At 53.5% G+C, this 20,271-nt stretch overlaps 2 protein-coding genes and 1 long non-coding RNA gene across 11 annotated transcripts in view; 1 reads left to right on the top strand and 2 right to left on the bottom strand.

Moving 5' to 3' along the window:
• Positions 1 to 20,271, top strand: part of Strn-Mlck (Stretchin-Mlck) — a 40,644-nt gene that overhangs the window by 19,549 nt on the left and 824 nt on the right. For 3 of the 9 annotated variants that reach the window (XM_070278440.1, XM_070278439.1, XM_070278441.1), the window contains 19 exons: positions 5,771 to 6,487; positions 6,551 to 7,279; positions 7,356 to 8,063; positions 8,126 to 8,298; positions 8,617 to 8,704; positions 9,270 to 10,593; positions 10,651 to 10,783; positions 11,849 to 12,017; positions 13,802 to 13,847; positions 13,908 to 14,779; positions 14,838 to 15,255; positions 15,350 to 15,683; positions 16,851 to 17,159; positions 17,779 to 18,053; positions 18,117 to 18,626; positions 18,689 to 19,030; positions 19,087 to 19,188; positions 19,245 to 19,422; positions 19,508 to 20,225. In XM_070278440.1, coding sequence (XP_070134541.1) covers positions 5,771 to 6,487; positions 6,551 to 7,279; positions 7,356 to 8,063; positions 8,126 to 8,298; positions 8,617 to 8,704; positions 9,270 to 10,593; positions 10,651 to 10,783; positions 11,849 to 12,017; positions 13,802 to 13,847; positions 13,908 to 14,779; positions 14,838 to 15,255; positions 15,350 to 15,683; positions 16,851 to 17,159; positions 17,779 to 18,053; positions 18,117 to 18,626; positions 18,689 to 19,030; positions 19,087 to 19,188; positions 19,245 to 19,422; positions 19,508 to 20,225 — 8,145 coding nt within the window. Of the gene's footprint in view, positions 1 to 14; positions 1,924 to 1,996; positions 2,780 to 2,968; positions 3,725 to 3,951; positions 5,578 to 5,770; positions 6,488 to 6,550; positions 7,280 to 7,355; positions 8,064 to 8,125; positions 8,299 to 8,424; positions 8,705 to 8,902; positions 9,183 to 9,269; positions 10,594 to 10,650; positions 10,784 to 11,848; positions 12,018 to 13,801; positions 13,848 to 13,907; positions 14,780 to 14,837; positions 15,256 to 15,349; positions 15,684 to 16,029; positions 16,172 to 16,850; positions 17,160 to 17,778; positions 18,054 to 18,116; positions 18,627 to 18,688; positions 19,031 to 19,086; positions 19,189 to 19,244; positions 19,423 to 19,507; positions 20,226 to 20,271 lie in introns of those variants that run through there. The other 6 variants (XM_043211075.2, XM_070278442.1, XM_070278445.1 and 3 more) reach the window with 6 other exon arrangements.
• Positions 12,011 to 13,566, bottom strand: LOC108125067 (uncharacterized). Its single transcript, XM_017241077.3, has 3 exons — positions 13,373 to 13,566; positions 13,119 to 13,312; positions 12,011 to 13,060 (listed from the first exon to the last, which is right to left on the bottom strand). Exons 1-3 carry the CDS (start codon positions 13,507 to 13,509, stop codon positions 12,036 to 12,038), a joined length of 1,356 nt encoding a protein of 451 aa, XP_017096566.2. The 5' UTR covers positions 13,510 to 13,566; the 3' UTR covers positions 12,011 to 12,035.
• On the bottom strand, positions 15,590 to 16,644 carry LOC138926053 (uncharacterized). Its single transcript, XR_011442366.1, has 3 exons — positions 16,212 to 16,644; positions 15,799 to 16,096; positions 15,590 to 15,727 (listed from the first exon to the last, which is right to left on the bottom strand). It is a non-coding gene; the product is annotated as an uncharacterized lncRNA (long non-coding RNA).

Below are 20,271 nucleotides of genomic sequence, written 5' to 3' on the forward strand. Positions count from 1 at the left end.
TTCGAATTTTTCACCACCTTCGGGGACAGTCGTGAATCTTCTTTTGAATCGAACGGACGTCTCACGTCCCAAAAACTCGATCGAACCGTTGCGGGCTGTATATGCATATATTGATTTAGACAGTCATACGTGTATCGACTCGGACGGATATATAATTTTTATCGGTTTTCATTTACGAATTTCATTCCCGCAACCAACGTTACGAAAAAGCTGACTCCGCGATGGGGGAAAATGAAGGCGATCTCGAGCCCAGGGCTTCCGCGGAGCCGGACGCCGCTCCGGCCCAGGATACCCTCCAAGTGCCAACGCAAAAGAAACGGAAACTCAAGTCGCCAACTCCGGGCAGCCTGCGCGGACGCAGTGCGACGCCCATCCATGGCCGGAGCCAGACACCCTTCACCCTTTACATGACCCGACGCAGTGCCACGCCCTCCACCTGGCGCAGCATCACCCCGTTCCTGAAGCGAGAGGAGAAGGAGAAAACTCCATTCGAGCTGGGCAGGGACATCAAGAGCCAGACGACCTGCAACATCGCCGTCTTCGATCGCGCCCTCATCATGGACATCTCGGAGCCGGCGGATCTGCAGAAGCCCGTGCGTTACATAACCTCGGATCTCTCGGTTATCGATCGCGCTGCTGTAATGGATGTCTCGAATGTTGAGGTTATATACGTAGTGGAGGAGTACGAGGAGGTCGAGGAGGAGGAGATCATCGAGGAAGTGAAGCCCAAAAAGAAGGAGAAGAAGGCCCGAAAGCCACGTGTTCAGCGCAAGTCCATCGACAAGGACATGAGTCCTTCCGGGGCAGAGGACAACGAAGACGGTGGCGACTATGGGGCAGAAGATAGGGAGGACAGCATCGACCTTGACGACTCCGACGAGCCCGTCAAGAAGGGCAAGAAGAAGGCTCCGCCCAAGAAGAAGGAGAAGAAGGAAAAGTCGCCGAGCCCCAAGCTGACCTTGAAATTGGAGATCGGCGGCGGCCAAAAGGCCAGCAAGAAGATGTTTGAGCAGCAGCAGGCACAGCAGGCAGGTCCGAAACCCCCTCCCAAAAAGAGCAAGATGGTGCTCCAGATGGAGGAGCAGGCTCGGGCCGCGGCCAAGGCTGCTGAGGAGGAGGCTGCCCGTGCCAAGCCGAAAGGCGAGACCTTCGAGGAACGCCAGAAGCGGCTGGCTGCAGAGAAGGAGGAGCAGGATCGCATCGAGGCCGAGCAGCGTGCTCTGGAAGAAGCGGAGGCCGAGGAGGACGAAGAGGATCCCTCGGCCATGGGCGAAGAGGGCGAGGAAGGCACTGAGGCGGGCTACGGAGACGAGGACCAGGAACAATACCAGGAGGATGGTGGGGAGGAGGAACGCCTCGACGAGGCTGAGGAGGAGGAGGACCAGGTGACGGACCTCAAGAAGAAGGACGAAAAACGAAGGGGCAGTGATTCCTCCGACGACTTCGTGCGTCCGGATCCCTACGAGGAGGAGCGCTGGCAGCGCATCGCCGCCGTCGAAGGCGAGGAGTTCATGCAGCAAATGCGCAAGTACAGCCAGGCCAAGAGGATCAGCGAGAAGGAACGCGACGCCGACTGGCAACGTCGTCGGGAGCAAGCCCGCAATCCGAAGTTTATCAACTTCTTATCCGACCGAGCTGCCGAGACCGGCCAAAGTGTCCGGCTGGCGTGTGCGGTGGACGGCCCGGAACTCTCCGCCAAGTGGTTCCACAACAAGAAACAGCTGGAGCGCGACGGCTGCCATCGCATCATGAACAACAACAACATCCTCGTGCTGGAGGTGCTGAACACCACCATCTTGGACTCAGGCGAATACTCCTGTGTAATTTCCAACCAAAACGACGAGGTCACCTCCTCGTGCATTGTCACCATCTACGAAGTCTTCAAGGACGAACCCAAGCCCCCTTCTATCCAATACATAAAAGGTATATCTCGTCGGAGAATTCTATGTGTCCAGTTTTCCGCCACGGATCTTATCGGTGACCTTGCCTTTTTCAGAGTACTACCACCTGCGGGACGATGAACTAACCATCGAGTGCCATGTTCACGGCGTGCCACGTCCGATAATCACATGGTGGCGCGGTGCCTTCCAAGTGACGCCCAGCTACAAGTTCACCATTCTGGAGGAGGCGCATGGAGTCTGCAAGCTGCTCATCTATAAGCCCGGCAATAAGGATAGTGGAATCTATACGTTGAAGGCCTTCAACTCCAGTGGAGAGGCGCAGATCAACCACACCATTGAGGTGGCCAAGAACCTCCACTACCACGTCCCGGGCATCTTCCGTGCTCGCGACAAGATCCAGCTAGACAGCTTGCGGCAGGCCAAGAAGGCCATTGAGGCAGCCATGAAGTCCAAGGCCGAGTCGGACCAGAAGAGGGCGGAGGCCGAGGCGGAACAACAGCGCCAACGTCCAGTTCGTGCCTCTCCGGAGCCCCTGGTCCCAGCCAAACAGAAGCTGACCTTTGCCACCCAGTTGCGGGATCGCATGGCCCTGGAGGGCTCCACCATCAAGTTTGTGGCCACTGTGATTGGACCTCAGCCCAACACGCGCTGGATGAAGGACGACAAGTGGGTGGTGGTCGGCGGTAACATCCGCAACCTGTCCGAGGAGGGTAAGGCTATTCTGGAGATCGCGAACGTGACGGCCGCCGATTCGGGAGTCTACAAGTGCGTGGCGAAGAACGATCTGAGCGAGATCGAGACGTCCTGCTACTTCAAGGTGTACAACGCCCAGGCGGATGGTGACGAGTCGGAGCCCATCTTCGCCCTGCCCCTGAGAGGTATTTCCGCATGTGCCCGTGCTCCGTGTCTGTGTTCCTGTGACCGTATCTATGTTTACAGCTCTGGCCGCTGTTACACGATCCCTTTGTCTGTTTGTGTCCAATTGAGGTCGTTTGGCGTCCAAAAATAGAATCTTCTGATTGTCTGGTCGTCTGATTGATTGACTGATTGACTTTCGTGTTCCTCAGATGTGTACCACGCCTCTCAGAACGATCTAATTCTCGACACGAAGGTGCGCGGCAACCCGCGCCCCGTCATCTCGTGGACCAAGGACCAGATACCCGTGGTTCTCGACGATCGGGTGGTGCAGATCGAGCACTTGGACGGCATCTGCGAGCTGATCATCAACAAGCCGACCGCCAATGACAACGGCATCTACGTCTGCTCCGCCCAGAACAAGCTGGGCAGTCAGACGACCACCCACACCGTCGTGGTCGACACCAGTCACACCTCGCGCCGTTCGAGCATTTTGTCCGCGATCGCCATGCAGGAAGGAGGGGAGGCTGCCGAAGGCAAGGCCAAGAGCAGGAAGAAGAAGAAGGACGACGATGAGGAAGGCGGCGGTGGTGAAGGTGGATACGAGCGGCGCAGCCGCATGCCAGATCCCTCGCCGAAGCAGATGCTCTACTTCACGGTCAACCTGTCCAACCGCTATGTTGCCGAGGGCTCGAAGGTGAAGCTGCAGGCCGTCATCGGAGGTCCGGACGCCACGATCAAGTGGCAGAAGGACGACCAGAATGTCCAGTACGGACCGCGCATCCGTAACATGAACCGCGACAGTCTGGCCGTGCTGGAATTTGTCAATGCCCAGGCGGAGGACTCGGGAACCTACTCGATCGTTGCCCAGAACGAGTTCTGCAAGATCACCACGTCGGCCCTGTTGCACGTCTACCAGCCGAAGGTGAACACGGACGTGCAGCCCGTCTTCATTCGTTCTCTCAAAGGTAGGGGATCTTCGATTCCGGCACGAGACCCTGTTCCCAGACACCTCTCGAGGCAATTGTATAATCCCATTAGTAGAACCCCTTACGCAACAAATGATTCATTCTTGTAAAGAGCATTTGTTTCGCAAAGGCTTCCGGTTTGGGATTGATGGATTTGCGGGTTCGATGGGACTGTTCCGGTATCAGAAAGGGTTACTGTTTTGGTTTTCTAACCAGTTTGTTTTCAGAAACTTATCATCTAAACACCAACGAGCTGATTCTGGAGACAGCGGTGCGCGGTCAACCCACTCCGGAGGTGCAGTGGTTCAAGGATAGCATTGAGATCCAAAGCGGTGGTCGTTACCAGCTGCTGGAGCATCAGGATGGCACTTGCGAGCTCATCATCGACCGCCCGGACAACAAGGACTCCGGAAAGTATGTGGTCAAGGCGGAGAGTCGGGCCGGAAAGATGGAAATCTCGCACTATGTGCTTTTCGAGGGGCAGGCTCATCACATTGCGGACAACATCCACGGAGTGTTCCACGCGGACAAGAGCCTGTTGCGCCCCAAGGAGGCTGAGAAGCCGGCTGAGAAGAAACCAGCTCCGGCAGCAGAACCAGAATCGGAGGCTGAGGATGGAAAGGGCAAGCGACGTGGCAAGAAGGACGACGAAGATCCCGGATCCTCGGCCTACGCCTCCGACTATGCCTCAGACACGGCCAGCTTGTCAAGCAAACGACGCGAAAAGAATATTGCCATCCACTTCAGCACTTCGATGCGGGATCGTGTCGTGGCCGAAGGCTCCAAGGTGAAGATTTCCTGCTTCTTGGACGCAAAGGAGCCACAGGTGAAGTGGTTCAAGGATGAGGAGCCCATCCAGAATGGACCCAAGATTCGGGGTCGCTACAGTGAGGGTCTGTGTCTGCTGGAAATTATGAGTGCCACAGAGGAGGATAATGGCGAGTACAAGTGCTGGGGCCGGGATGAGACCGGCGAGGCCTCCACCTCTTGCCGTCTGGAGGTTTACGCGGATCCTGGCACCGGCGACGTGCCTCCCACATTTACTCGCAACATCAAGGATACGATGCACGGAAAGATTAACGAGCTGCAACTGGATGTGCACGTGCGCGGATTGCCCACTCCGGCCGTGAGCTGGACAAAGGATGGTGTCAGAATCGAAAACAGCGACAAATACCAGCAGGTGGACCATGATGATGGAACTTGCGAGCTGTTCATCAGCAATCCAAAGCCAGCGGACAGCGGCAAGTACGTGTGCCAGGCGGAGAACCGCGAAGGCAAGACCGAAATAGTCCACATGATCACGGTGGAGCCAAGGGTCAGAGCCCCACGCCTGTCACCGCCCAGAGAGGGCCGGCCACCCCGTCCGGCTGGCGATGGAGAAGACGCAGCTGGAGCTGGAGAAGAAGGCGTCGAGGGCGGTGAGGAAGGCGAGGGCGGAGAGAAGCGCCGTCGGAAGCCAAAGCCCGATGAGGAGGAGCAGGGAGGCGGCTCCAGACGCGAGGTTCCACCGCCTCCAGATCTAAGGAAGCGACTCTACTTCAGGAACTATCTCTCCAACCGCACTGTCAAGGCCGGAAGCAATGTCAAGTGGATGGTTAATATTGACGGACCGGAGCCATCGGCCAAGTGGTTCCACGGCGAAACAAAAATTGACTTCGGGCCGAAGAGCAAGATGTCCATGCAGGACGGCATCGCTTGGCTGAACTTGGTGGGGGTCACGGAGGAGGATGCCGGCGAGTACACGCTGCGGGTCAGGGGCCCCGAGAACGAGATTGTGAGCACTTGCAATCTCTTTGTGTACAGCACGGGTAAACCAGAGGTTATATCGCCCACCTTTGTTTCGGGCATCAAAGGTAGGAGGAGCAGGGTGATCATTCTGTGTGGGATTCTGAGTGCGTCCAGGTGTTCGTTTAAGTATATTTGAGTTAAGTGTACCTTAAGTTACATCAATCAGCCAACTAACAACCTTTCCCTCCAAAGCTCCCCCACTGTGAGTCTCTTTGTTTAATGTCTAGTGGCGTGTCCTTTTCGCTGTTCATCTTCCAGATACCTATCATTCCCAGGCCAATCAGCTAGCTTTAGAGTGCAAGGTTTCGGGCAGCCCCAAGCCCAGTATCTACTGGCAGAGGGACAACACTCTTCTGCCGCTGGAGAGTCCCAAGTACCAGTGCTCCGAGCAGGCTGACGGCACGAAGCTCCTGACCATTGCCCAGTTCGGGGCCGACGATTCGGGTCTGTACACCTGCTACGCGGAGAGCGAGAACGGCCAGATGAAGATCAGCAAGTTTATCCAGGCCTCGGACTACGTGCGGGAGCGAGCTTCCGACAAGAAGCCCATAGAGAAGGTCATCGAAGAAATTCAAAAGCGGGACGAGCACTCCTCAGCCGGATCAGTCAGCGACAACGCCGCCGCCAAGGCAAGGGCGCGGGAGGCCAAGCTTCGGCTCAACTTGGAGACCAGCTTGAAGACCATGACCATTGGCAGCGGCAACAAGGCGCAGCTCATCTGCTATGTCACCGGCATCATTGAGGATGTGCACTGGCTGAAGGACGGAGAGCGCGTAACAAAGGATGCTCGCCACAAGATCTACAACATTAACGGAGCGATCAGCCTGGAAATATACGATGTCCGGGTGGAAGACAGTGGTGCCTACCGGTGTGTGGTGAAGAACAGCAGGCACACCGTGGAGAGTGCCGGACAGCTCAGTGTTCTGGATCAGTCCAATGGAAACCTTCCGGAGAGCTTCTCCAGTGGCATAACAGGTAAAAACCTTGTATGTTGAGTCCTTAAAGAGAGTCTTATAGTTTTCTTTCAACTTTCTATAGAATCCTTTGATGCCCAGAGAAACGAGATCGTTCTGAGCTGTCAGGTGCACGGGCGTCCTAATGTCAGTTGGATGCGGGATGACCACACCATCTCCAACAACCGCTACAAGGCTGTGGAGGAACCCGGTGGTCTGCGCAAGCTGATCATTCGGAATCCCATCTCCTCGGACTGCGGAATCTTTGCCTGCTACGCCGAGCATGAGAATCGCATCGACTCCATCAGCACCACCATAAAGGCGGCCGACTTGAAGCGCCTCCTCACCGTCAGCCAACCGGAGCTACCCGGTTATTCTATCGAGGATACCATCATTCAGAATAAGAGCTCTGTTAGCCAGGTCAATGGCAATGGTGAGCTTCGGAGAGCCGGGGACCGTATTCTGCGCAGTGCCGGAAAGTCTAAGCCACTGTTCCACACTCTGTTACACGATCGTACTGTTTCCGAGGGAGCTACTCTGCGCCTGGTGTGTGCCGTGTCCTCGTTCGACGCGAACACCCGCATAGAGTGGCTCAAAAACCACCGGCCCCTTCCCCAGGACTCCCGCTACCAGACGTTGATCCAAAACGGAGAAGCCTCCCTGGAGATCTACGCCTCCGTAGCGGAGGACAGTGGAAACTACACCTGCAGCGCCGCCAACGACTTCGGCGAGAGTCTGACCCATGCCCAGCTGAGGGTCTTTAAGAACTTTAAAGAGGCTCCATTACCGAGCACCTTCACGCAGCCGATTCGAGGTCCGGATTTCATCCTCATCTATATGTTTTAATCTTTTTGTGAAGCGATACTGATTATACTGTTTCCCTTTTTCAGACACATATTCTCTCAACGAGAATGAGTTGGTTCTGGACTGCCGCGTGCGTGGACAGCCTCGCCCAGATATCGTGTGGATGAAGGGCAACGAGATCCTCGAGAGCAACGAAAAGTACAAGCTGACCGATCAAGCCGACGGTTATGCCAAGCTGGTGATCAACAACCCCACGGAGAAGGACTCTGGCGTCTACTCGTGTGTGGCCAGGAACGAGGGCGCCGAGAACAAGATCTCCCACCAGGTGGACTTCAAGGGCAAGCAGCACTACTCACTGGAGAAGACCCATGGCTTCTTCCACCGCGATCCCAACAAGCCGCACTTCCTCCTGCCCCTGGGCAACCAGACCGTCTGCAATGGCGGCACCGTGGCAATCTCTGCAGAATTCATGCAGACTAGCACGCCCATCGAGGTCAAGTGGCTGCGCGACCGCCAGGTGGTGGACGGTCCCAACGTCAAGGCCCTGGCCGATCGTGGTGTGTACACGCTGACCATCATGAACGCCTCGCCGGAGATCGAGGGCACCTACACCTGCCGAGCCTCGAATGCCTTCGGCCGGATCGAGTCGCATGCCAACATCGATGTGTCTGTGGGAGCGCCCAAGGATGAGCGTCCACCGCTGTTCCTATCGCGACCGGACACGGAAATGAAGATTGCAGTTGGCGATCCCTTCTCGCTCTCCTTCCGCATTGCTGGCGATCCGAAACCCAAGCGTAAGTAAAGGTTTCCACGAGTTCTAGCTCGAAAATCAATTTCGGAATTCTTGTCTCCGCAGTGACCTTTATGAAGGGCACCAAGGACATCACCCAATCCGACCGCGTCAGCAAAGAGGTCTCCGATGACTACACCAGATTCACAGTGCAACAAGCCCAAATCTCCGATTCCGGCACCTACTTCGTGGTGGCCCGCAACAACTTTGGCACTGACAGGATATTCGTGACCGTCACGGTAGGGACCTCCGTTCTCCGGAGTGTGTGTGTTGAGTTCATGTTTCGCTGTGGCTGCTCCTTAATGCTTTCGCTTAATCTAACCACTGCTTTCTCTCCTCTATTCTCTTCTATTTCTTTTCTTTAGATTAAAATACCCAAAAAGAAAGAATAATGCTTGTTAACACAAAACACTTATTGCCAGATTCGAGTTTCGAACTCTTCCCGCAACCAGCAATATACATCGAGCTTAGCCCTCAGTCTATTTTCCTGACAATGTGTTCATTCAAAAATTTATTTATGCATATATATCCTTCTGACTTCAAAACCATCCCAATAGGCACACCCTCGCGCTCGCTCCGCCACGCCAACGCAACCCCGTTGGGGGCTTCCCCTGGACAGTTACAGCGACACTTCGTACTTCAGAGGTAAGTCTGGGAAGATTTCCCCATTTGGTTTCCTATCAGTCCCACCTTTGCGTCCAGTGTTATTTGTTCCCGAAACGTACTATATCCTTTAGAGAAACGACGTGTTTGTTCTTTAGATCTTTTGTGTTAGTGCTCTGTGTGTTCCTTTCCATCCTTAGATGTGTGGTACAAGTCCATGCTCAGATGCATTTCTTGCAGATTACAGAGGGGTCACAGAGACCTCCATCGAGCTACTCCACCGAGCACCAACGACGACAAAAGAACTATCCTGCGAGACCTTAGATACACCCACCTCACACAGAATTTTATTTGTGTATTTATCTTTTGTTAGTATTTCTAAACGATTATCAATTACGTTTATTATCGTACCTATACACCACCTAAATATACATATATAAAAATAATGTACTATATAAAGCAGCAGCAATCCAGCTTATACATTTACGTAGTGGAAAAAATAAAAAATACTTCTCCGGGGCGCGTTGCGTTTTAATCAACCCATTCCAACCCCACCTCCACAGTAATGATCACCTCTTTATTCACGTGTCTCATCTCTCGAATCCAGATCCTCCGGGCTGCATTGCCACCGAGCCATTGGTCGTGGACTCCGGCCCCACCCACATTTCGCTGTCCTGGGGCAAGCCGGTGAGCGCCAACTCCGCTCCGGTCATCGCCTACAAGGTTGAGTCCTGGGTGGTGGGCCATGAGGGTGGAGCCTACTGGAGGGAACTGGGGCTGACGCCCATCAACTCCTTCGACGCCTTCAACCTGAAGCCCAACGTCGAGTACCACTTCCGGGTGACGCCCAAAAACCGCTACGGCTGGGGTCCGGCCGTGCACACGAGCTCTCCCTTGCAGGTCGGAGGCGTGGAGTGCCTGCCCGAGTTCGTGAAGATCCTGCCCGGCCAGGCCAAGGCTTTGCTGGGCTCCTCCTTCACGCTGCAGTGCAACATGCGTGGTGCTCCACGGCCACATGTCACCTGGTTCAAGGACGGCATTCAGCTGAGCAGCAGTTCGGAGCGCGTTAAGATCCGCCAGATCGGCTCGACCTGTGCTTTAACTATTGCCACCGTGAGCGAACTGGATTCCGGCCGCTACACCTGCGAAGCAACCAACTCCAAGGGAAGGGTGTCGACCTTCGCACGCCTCCAGGTTGTCACGGACTCGAGGATCTACGAGGCGGACTCGCGCCTCAAGGAGATCGCCCACGGACGCAGTCAGGGCGAGGTGGGAGACTCCCTGCCCATCTTCACAATGCGGCTGCGGGACCGGCGTGTCCAGGTCACCTACCCCGTTCGTCTAACCTGCCAGATTGTGGGCTACCCTGTGCCCGAGATTCTGTGGTACAAGGACGATCAGCTGATCGTGACCGGAAGGAAGTACTTGACGACCTCGGAAGGCCAGTTCTTTACTTTGGAAATCGCAGCCACCACACTGGAGGACAGTGGCACCTATACTTGCCTGGCCAAGAACGAGCTGGGCTCAGTCTCCTGTCATTGCATCCTGGTGGTGGATAAGGGCATTCGGGCCTACATATCCCCGGACTTTTACGTGCCCCTGGATCCCTTTTACATTTTCCGCGAGGGCTCCGAGATCCGTTTGTCGACCAAGGTGGAGGCCTATCCCGCTGTGGGCGTCACCTGGCATCGCAACGGTATGAGGCTGCGGCCCAGTCGCCGGCTGACAGCTACTCTGGACTCCAACGGTTACGTGGAGCTGATAATCGCCGAGGCCTCGGCCCGGGATGCAGGCATTTATGTGTGCGTCGCTTCCAACGTAGTGGGCAAGGTGGAGACCATCTGCCGCGTGGCCATCGAGGAGGAGGAGCACGATGCAGTGCGGCCGTCGAGACCCCTGGATATACCCAGCATTAAGACCGACGATCTACCGTGAGTTCAGTCTAATCCGAACCATGATTGGATTACCCATATTCGCTTCTCTTCCAGTTATTCCAAGGAGCCCTTGTTCGTGGTGAAGCCCCGCTCCAGCGAAGCCTACGAAGGCGACAACATCATCATTTTCTGCGAGGTGGTTGGCGATCCAAAGCCCGAAGTGGTTTGGCTGCGCGATTTTCTAAATGTGAGTATCTGACGTCACGGCGGAGGCACTGGGGCAAGCGCATGCCTAGCCATGGGACGGCAGTTCAGTTGCATTCGCGGCGCCAACAAATGTGGGCCGTTGTCGGGCGTCGGGTACTGCTAGTCGCTCTCACTTCCATTCAGGTTGCTTTATCAGCCCGCTCAAGTTCACGGCGTCCAACGTGGGCCCTCCTGTAATCTGCATCAGGAAATATAGTGTCGCTTCCGGATCGCTTGGCTTTTTCGATATAAAAGGCAAACCCCCCAGTGGGCCGGGCTCTATTTTTTTGCATTCACCTGAAACAGTTGGGTCGCGCGGATAAAGTTCTCCCGATTGATCCGCCAGCGCGAACAAAGTGTCCCCAAAAGCGAAGCATCCCGCCCAGAAACCGATACGGTTGCGGAGATCCACCTAAACAAAAGCACGTGCAGTGAATAGGAGGCAGGTGCCGCTGCTGACTCAGGTTACACGTGCGTCATAACTTACGCAAAAGAGATCTTACATCCAAATCGCTGTCAAACGCCAATTCAAGTTCAAGCCATATCCAATAACAGACAGGTTTTGTCGTCCAACAGTCACGCGAACCAAAAAAGAAATCCAGTAAGTGAACTTTAGTTGCACGAATGCGAGCCACAACTACCCTGGCCTATCAAATACTTCATATAATGCTCCTATATTAGGGTTTTCTATTCTTTATTGCGCCTCTTAAAGTCTCTTAAGAGATGATTAGTCACTGTGCTGGACACCGACCGTACACCAAGGAAGCAGGCAGGCAGGCAGGCAGGCCAGTAGGAGCGGTAGGAGGTCAGGGTGGGCAACCTGCAAACCTGTTACCAGTTTTCCTAGTCAGTTTCGAAACTGAATTTTGTACATATATGGCCATTCGATAAACACAATAATAACAATAATCTGACTGCGCTGCGCCAGTAACATTTCCACTGCGACAGTTGTGATTCATTTCACAGTCGAACAAGTCCTTATAGACGCCATAGAAGCGCTCATCTCGCTTAGCGCCGCGACCTTGAATTCCCATCTGAACACATTTGTATTCTTCTTACACTTCAGCCGGAGTACTACAAGGACGCACCGCACTTCCGACGCATCGGAGACGGACCCGAGTACCGCCTGGAGATACCCAGCGCCAAGTTGGACTTCACCGGCACCTACTCAGTCATAGCCAGTAACTGTCATGGCGAAGCCAAGGCTGTAATTTCCTTGCAAATCTTCGCAAAAGGTGAGTCTAATTGGGGGTTTATTGGGGGTAGATGTTCGTCAGCCTGGGATACACTATGTCGCGCCAGAAATCCTCGGCCATCACCAGCAAACTGCCCAGGAACTCCGGGTCGGACTGAACCCAAACATAATGGAGGGCTCCATTCGTCTCGAATGTTGGACTAAGAACGCAGTACAGAGCCTTTTTCACGTTCGCCAGAAACATCTGGATCTGTATCTGGGCCATATACTTGGTGGAAATGGTCTCCCTAGCCTCCAGATACCTCTCAAACTCATCTTCTGTCTTTGGAGACTTAATTTCCACAATATGATCGTCCGTAATGCCATCGGGCGACGCGCACAAGTAGGGATAGTTTTCGTGCAACAGTAGTCCGCACTCGGCATACTCTTTGTTCTCAAGCTTTTCGGTTTGTTTCAAAATGAAGCGCTTGTGTTGCTTCTGCTGAATCCGATCCTCAATGTTCTTATCGCGCCCCTTGCAAAACATCATGTTGAAGATTTGTTCATCGTCCTCCGCGCTTTTTCGCGCCGCAATCAAATGTACCATGGAACATCGAATACGCATGTATTGCACCTCGACCCACAGTCGGGATTTATACTGGAGACGGGTTACCTCGTTCAGACTCTCGTAGATGCCAGTGGGCGCTTGTAGTTCCATGTACTGGACAAAGCTCGGCACGTCCACGATATGCAGATCTGGTGCCCGAAGGAGGACGTGGTGTACAAAGAGCGACTCGAATTCATCGGCGGTATCTACGCACTGACGGTACAGAGCAGAATCACGGCCACAGGCCGATAGCTCATCCAACACAGAATCCAAGAATATCTGTCCTTCGCTACTGCTCATCGCTTGTGAGCTCATCTCGCTTTCCAGACGCACCTCATCTTTAGGCAGCAAGTCACATATACGAAATGCCCTACTCGGCTCTGGTTGGACTAAGGTTTCCAGCTCGTGGCCCCAAAATTCGACCACGGCCGATGGAGAACGTTCCACGCTCTTGTTCAGAAGCCAAAACAGAAAGGCTACAATGTGCGAACAGGCTTCTGCCGGAGAAAGTTTTCTATTAGTTTCGGGTTGAAAATATTTAGGCAAAATACCTACCAGCTAATGGACATAAGCTGCACTGACCCTCTATAATAGTCCGCGTAGATTCTATCACCTTTAGGCCAACATTAGCGTGAGTATCTGTGTTGGCGAAATCAGAGGCGGAGAATATTAGGCCCTTCACCTCGCAGAGCTCTCCCTGCCGTCGCACTTGTACATAATCCGTTAGAAGATCACTCTTTTCCGTCGATCTATGAAGGAAATGAAATAAGTTAAGCATGCTTTTTTAAAACTATTAACCACACACTTACATGGGCTTGGATTTCTCCGGATCGGCAGATGTACAGAAATTATAAACCATGCCACTATTCAAGGCGGGCAGGTTATGCATGTCTGCCTTGCGGAAACCCGGGTCGAGGTCCATCGGCACTATAAACATGCCCCGCATTTTGAAAGAGCTATTATGCCGTCAGAAAGTTCTTAAAATAAACGCTAAAAATAAACATTAGGGTTGTCGATATCGAAATAGATAATATTCGATATATTCATATATTCGATATATTTTAGTCGCGGAATCGAAAATACAATATTTTTGGTATTTTTTTAGGTTTGGCGGGGAATTTAAAAGTTTAATCTAATTGTGTATTTTCTTGTAACGGTAATTTTAATTGAAGAATAACTTAACTTTCCCTTTGGTTGAGTTCCCAAATTAAAATAAATTATATTTGTTTCTTTCACAGACATTCTTAAAGATAGGCGTATGGATCAGGTGCAGACGCGCCACAGGTAATTATATTTATCAGTTTAAGGCTGTTCATTGTAAAAATTGCATATATTTTATCACAGCAACATCGAGACGCTTCCTCGCTTCGTACGCAACCTGCGGAACCTGCGCTGCTGCGATGGGGATGCCATTTCGTTGGAATGCCAGGTGGATGCCGATCCCGAGCCATTTATAATATGGGAGAAGGATGGAAGAGTGTTACCTTCAGATAGAGATTACGAAATGTCATTCGATGGAACCAAGGCTACGCTAAGAATACCGCGAGTATATCCGGAGGATGAAGGCGAGTACACGTGCGTGGCAAAGAACTCGGTGGGGCGAAGTCTGTCCTCCGCTTGCATCATCGTGGACGTGCCTGAGGAGAAGGAGAACATGCTGAGTCGCCAGCTGACACGACCTAGTGGCCTCTTATCCGCCCACTCCACTCCCCGTTCCACCCCCAGATCTACGCCCGCCCGCAGCTTCTCCCCATTCCGCTTATCCTACCGGACAAGTAGCATTGATCTTACGGGAGTAGCCGAGCGGCGGAGGAGTGACGCCCGTACCGCCATCACGGCGCCCAAGTTCCTGGCCATCCCCTACAATCGGGTAGTGGAGGAGGGCGACTCCGTGCGGTTCCAGTGCGCCATCTCTGGTCACCCGACTCCATGGGCCACCTGGGACAAGGACGGTTTGATTGTCACCCCCACTCCCCGGATCGCCGTTAAGGAAATAGACGACTTAAGAATTATTGAGATCGATGAGGTGTCCTTTGATGACGCCGGTCTGTACAGGATTACGCTGGAAAACGACTTTGGGCGCATAGAGGCCACTGCCCGGCTCGACGTGATCAGCAGCTCGCGGTACTCCAAGTCGCCATCGGTGCGGAGCGTGCGCGCCTCCTCCTCCCGTCGCAATGCCTACCTATACCGGCGCATCATGGGTCCATCTACAGGTGAGTAGAAAGCCCACCAATACCGTGAAAAGAAGTCAACCTTCCCCTCTTTCCCTAGCAATTGGCGGACGCATGGCTCTGGCCAGCGGATACCGAGGCTCTTCGGTTCCCTCCGTCAGATTCTACCACAACTCCTTAGAAATGGAGCCCTCGGATCGGGTACACATAGTGTTCGACGAGGAGAATTCGATGGTCGTACTGTTGGTCGACAATGTGACCCTAGCGGACGAAGGCGAGTACAGCTGCATCATCAGCGGGGACCACGATCCCCTAATCAGCTCCACCACAGTCACTTTCCATGAGGCGGGTAGGGAAATACACAGAAGCGGAGCCAATATTAGTCAACCCCTCCCGGAGATTAGCAGTGCTTTAGAAGGCGAAGTGATAGACCTTACATGCGTCATCGATTGCGACGAGCCATTCAGCTATGTCTGGCTCAGGAATGGAGAAGTTCTGCCGGATAGCGAAGAATTCAAGTGAGTAGATCCTCTTTGAAGTCTTAGATAATTTTCTATATGATAATGCACTGAATTCGGTCTTTAATGTAACACTTGTCAATATATATCACAGCTACATCGATCACGGCAATGGACGTCTCGGCCTGCGCATCACGGATGCCTTCGACATTGACTCCGGAACTTACAGCTGTCAGGTGTTTACCTCGGAGTCTCCCTCTGGGGAGTGCGAGTGCGACTGTAGCACCAGCGGGGAGCTGCGCGTTGTGGAACGCGATCTAAGGCGGGAGGACCAGGAATGCGTGCAGCTGCTGAAGACCCCACTACCGGTAGTCTGCGCGGCGGGAGAGGAGGTCATCTTTTATGGACGTGTTTTCCCCTGTGACGCGGAAGCCGAATGGTACCTCAATGGAGAGCAGCTAATAGACGATGACTCACTTGACATGACGGTGAGTGCGTAGCGTGTGCTTGCTTTTGGCCCCAATCCGGGAACCTGCTCTTTTAAAGCAAACAGAAATGAAAAAGACATCAAAACCCCAAAAAAAAAACAGAGCCCTCCATTACCTTGCCGCAGGCTGCTCGTTCACACTTTTTGGCGGAGAAAACAATAATAATAATTGTTGCCGGTGGGACCCTGGTCATTTGCATAAGAGTCATATTGAAATACTGCCCCATGCGAGCTGCATGCCAACGATGTTGATGTGTTATGTGTGGCTGGGGCTCGCATTTCACTCACATGGTGGAATCGGAAACACTCGCTCGTCGGCGTTCAATCAAAGCACATCTCCTCGGTCTCGGTCTCGGTCTTGGTCTCGGTCTCGGTCTCTGTCGCTGTCGCTGTCTTCGAAAATTCCGGAGGAACCTGTAATGCCGCCCGAGAGCGGTCACAAAATATTCAAATTACTGTCGAAACCAAGGGCGTGACAAGATGTCACAGGTAGGCGCAACAAATGGAGTGCATCCGGGGGAATCAATACCGCTTTGGAATTCCACTTAGGCCCTATGATAAGGTTCCACCACCCATCGGGGTGGTGTGTGCGTGCTCCAATGAAAATGAGAGCGAGCGCCAAGTGTCATTGTCACGATCCGCTCATAGCATTCCATTTACGGTCGCGCCGACTCCCGGGCTCTCGCTTAATTGGTGCGTGCCCGGGAGAGGGCCGTTCAGTTCTATCCCAGCCACAAGTCGCGTCGCGTCATCCAAGTTCTGATCGCGTCCCATCGACTGTCTCTCCCGGACACTTGTGTACACAGTATTTAATTGTCTACCCATGTCTATATACTATGTACTATCCAGTACACGAAGGAAAAACTTGTGTGCTTAGTGATATGAATGGGAATCCATAAATACTCGATTGGATTCATTTCGTGAGGGATCTCTAAGCAATATTTTTAAGGAATCTCCAATAGTGTCGCGAAAACATATAGTTATAAACGATCTGCAGCAAAGCATTCTTAAACAATCTCCATAATAATTCCATAATACCCGTGAACCGTATCTTAGGGAACCGTAAGAAGAACGAATTTCAAACCAATTTCAAACCATTTCAACCATATTTTCAAGTTTATTTGCAACCCCCACCTTACTTTAACGTTTCCCTCCAATCCCCTTGCAGTTGGAGTCCTATCCTGAGAACGGCATTCGGCTGTTGCGTCTTCGAGACGTCCCCGCCTCCAAAAGCGGAGAGATCTACCTGCAGGTGAAGCATCCCCAGGCGGAGGCAAGACGCCTGCCCGCTACCAGAACCTACACCAGCCTCCTGGTCCTGCCCTCCATTCGAGGCAACAGCTCCTCCGCCTCGCTGGCCGCCAGAAGCTGCTTTTTGTCGCGGCCCGAGGATTGCACCGCCCTCATCGGCGGCCATGTCCGGCTGAACGTCCGCTACGAGCCATTCCCGGGCACCAAAGTGGTGTGGTACAAGGCGGTAAGTATATGAATATATAAGTGGGTTATGGGTTATGGCAATAGGTCCGGTTTGGGTCTCTCAATCAATACTGTGACCCAATTTGGCCAGAGCAGGTAGAGCGCCTGCCTGGGGGATTATGCTTATAAGATTGGAGCCTCATTCTTTATCAGCCCTAAGCCCACTCGGTGACTCTGTGACTGTGTCACGATCAGTTTGCGGTGGGGTTGTTGTCATTGTTGTCCGGGTGGTTGTTGGGCGCTGCTCTGCTTGGGTAGGCTGAGGTGGTGGGCTTAGGTGGTCGGGCTACGTAATGGTTGGAAACCGCAAATGCGAGACGATCGCAAACGAAGGTTGGCGTCCCAGCTCTCAACAGAGCCAGTGCCTCGATACAAGTCTTATTAGAAAACAAAAGTACATATTGCTTGGAATTTAACGAGAAAGGCCAGGCACCTTTTCCCAAAGGGACACCACTCCGTGCGCGATTCCCACAGCGCAATAGCCTCGCCCAATGCCAATCTCAAATTCCGATACTTGACCTATTTTATATAATATCCATAAGTAATTTTATTTATCCATTTTGAAATCAATTTAATGGAAAATTGTTTAACGAAACTGATTATAACTCTATCCCACACAGAGCCGCGCCATAGTTGAAAGCTCGAATGTTAGCATCCGGACTACGGCCCAGCAGTCGACGCTCTACATCTCCGACATCTCGGCGGATGACAGCGGCAAGTACACGGTGGAGGTGATGAGCGATTACGGAATCGAGGCAGCCGCTGCCTCCGTGGCAGTGGAAGGTCCTCCGGAACCGCCCAGTGGCCAGCCCAGCGTCTCCCTTGGACCGGATCGGGTGGCTGTAGCCTGGTGTGGTCCCCCCTACGACGGTGGCTGCATGATCACCGGATTCATGTGAGAAACAGTGTACAATCTTTTGGGAATTCATTCTGACTTCTGGACTTTCAATTGTAACAGCATTGAGATGCAGATCTGCGAGGAAGACGGCCGCGAGGACAACGAAGAGGACTCCTGGCAACAGGTGGCTCGGGTGGTGGACACTTTGGCGTACACGGTCAAGAACCTGCAACCCCAGACTCAGTACCGGTTTAGGGTTAGAGCCGAGAACATCCACGGCCGGAGTCCGCCCAGCCACGTCAGCGAAACGGTGAAGATTATTGGCAGGGTCCAGAGGACGCCCGATGAGAGGGCCTCCACGGTCAGCGTAGAGTCTGGCGGTGACTTTAAGTCACGCTTCCAGATCATCGAGGAGCTGGGAAAGGGGCGCTTTGGTATCGTCTACAAGGTCCAGGAACGTGGACAGCCGGGCCAGCTGTTGGCCGCCAAGGTGATCAAGTGCATCAAGGCCAGGGACAAGCAGAAGGTCGTTGAAGAGATCTCCATTATGCGATCCCTGCAACACCCCAAGCTGCTCCAGCTGGCAGCCTCCTTCGAGAGTCCCCGGGAGATCGTCATGGTTATGGAATAGTAAGTACATCTCCTCCAGGTTCCTGTTAGAGTATCCTTCTATAAAGTCACATTTTTTGCAGCATTACTGGCGGCGAGCTCTTTGAGCGGGTGGTGGCCGACGACTTCACCCTAACCGAACTGGACTGCATCCTGTTCCTGCGCCAGGTGTGCGAGGGCGTGGCCTACATGCACAGCCAGAGCGTGGTCCACCTCGACCTGAAGCCGGAGAACATCATGTGCCACACCCGCACTAGTCACCAGATCAAGATCATTGACTTTGGCCTGGCCCAGCGGCTGGACGCAAAGGCTCCCGTCCGAGTTCTGTTTGGCACCCCGGAGTTTATCCCTCCGGAGATTATCAGCTACGAGCCCATCGGCTTCAAGTCGGACATGTGGAGCGTCGGAGTCATCTGCTATGTTCTGTGAGTTGTGGGATTCATAACCAGACTTAAGTCATCCATTTTTAACCGTTCTCCAGGCTCTCTGGGCTATCGCCCTTCATGGGTGACACGGACGTGGAGACCTTTTCGAATATAACCCGGGCAGACTACGATTTCGACGACGACGCCTTCGACTGCGTGTATGTGTCACTGTGGACCTTCATCTTAGGTCTTGTAATTATATCCTGGTTTTTAGTTCGCAGGAGGCCAAGGACTTTATCTCACAGCTTCTGGTTCATCGGAAGGAGGAGCGCCTGACCGCTCAGCAGTGCCTGGAGTCCAAGTGGCTGTGCCAGCGATACGACGACAATCTCAGCAACAACAAAATCTGCACGGACAAGCTCAAGAAGTTCATCATCCGGCGAAAGTGGCAGGTGAGTTGCGACGCCGCTTCTCCTAACCCGTTCCGCTCTATTAACCCGCCTGCTATTGCTGCTTGCTTCCCGGCTGTTAATCCAGAAAACCGGCAATGCTATTCGCGCCCTCGGACGGATGGCGAACTTGTCGGCCTCGCGCAGGAACTCCGCTATCGCTATGGGCGCTCTGAGTAGCCCCCGGCCCTCTCTGTCCGGACTAGGCCTGCTCAATGCGAGTGCCATGATATCGAGTGGACTGAGCGCCCAGATGACGTCGCTCCACGAGGAGGAGGACGACTTCAGCGTGGAGATGTCACCCCTGGTGGAGAAGCGTTCCGTGCTAAAGTTCCGGGACAAATCTCAGTGCAGCGAACGCAGCGATTCCGGCTACAGCGAATGCTCCAACTGCAGTGGAGCGCAGGAGACGCTGCTCCTCTCGCTGGCCAAGTCCAAGCTAGAGCAGATTGCGAAGGCCTCCGCTGCTCTGCCCGTGGCCGCGCAGGATCCGGAGAGTGCTTTGACTCTGGAGCTGCCCACAAAGGGCCAGGAGTCCATCATGCGTTCCGACTTTACGAACACGATCAAGATGCGCAAGAAGTCGCTGGAGGACAGCTGTGCAAGGGAGAAGTCCAAGACCAAGCCCCACAACAAGCCCGCTTGCGAGTCCAAGCTGAAGGTGTCCCAGCTGAAGGACAGATTCCAGACCCAACCCGCTTCCCTTGCTGCTCCTGCTGCATCCGCTGTTAAATCCGCTAAGCTCCCGCCTCCCTGCGAGCCATTTAAGATCTCGAAAGTGGCGAGCGTGGGACGCCTAAGCAGAAGTAGCTATCGAGAAGAGACCCAAACGAACCTAAATCCCTAAAGTCA

The sequence above is a fragment of the Drosophila bipectinata genome, chromosome 2R (assembly GCF_030179905.1).
Source record: "Drosophila bipectinata strain 14024-0381.07 chromosome 2R, DbipHiC1v2, whole genome shotgun sequence".
NCBI lineage: Eukaryota > Metazoa > Arthropoda > Insecta > Diptera > Drosophilidae > Drosophila > Drosophila bipectinata.

Excerpts from the sequence above, each read along its gene's own strand:
- LOC108125067 (XM_017241077.3), bottom strand. The coding sequence starts at position 13,509 with ATGCGGGGCATGTTTATAGTGCCGATGGACCTCGACCCGGGTTTCCGC. Across the intron at positions 13,313-13,372 it reads CCGGAGAAATCCAAGCCCAT|ATCGACGGAAAAGAGTGATC; the intron begins GTAAGTGTGTGG and ends TTTCCTTCATAG. Across the intron at positions 13,061-13,118 it reads CAGCTTATGTCCATTAGCTG|AAGCCTGTTCGCACATTGTA; the intron begins GTAGGTATTTTG and ends TTTCTCCGGCAG.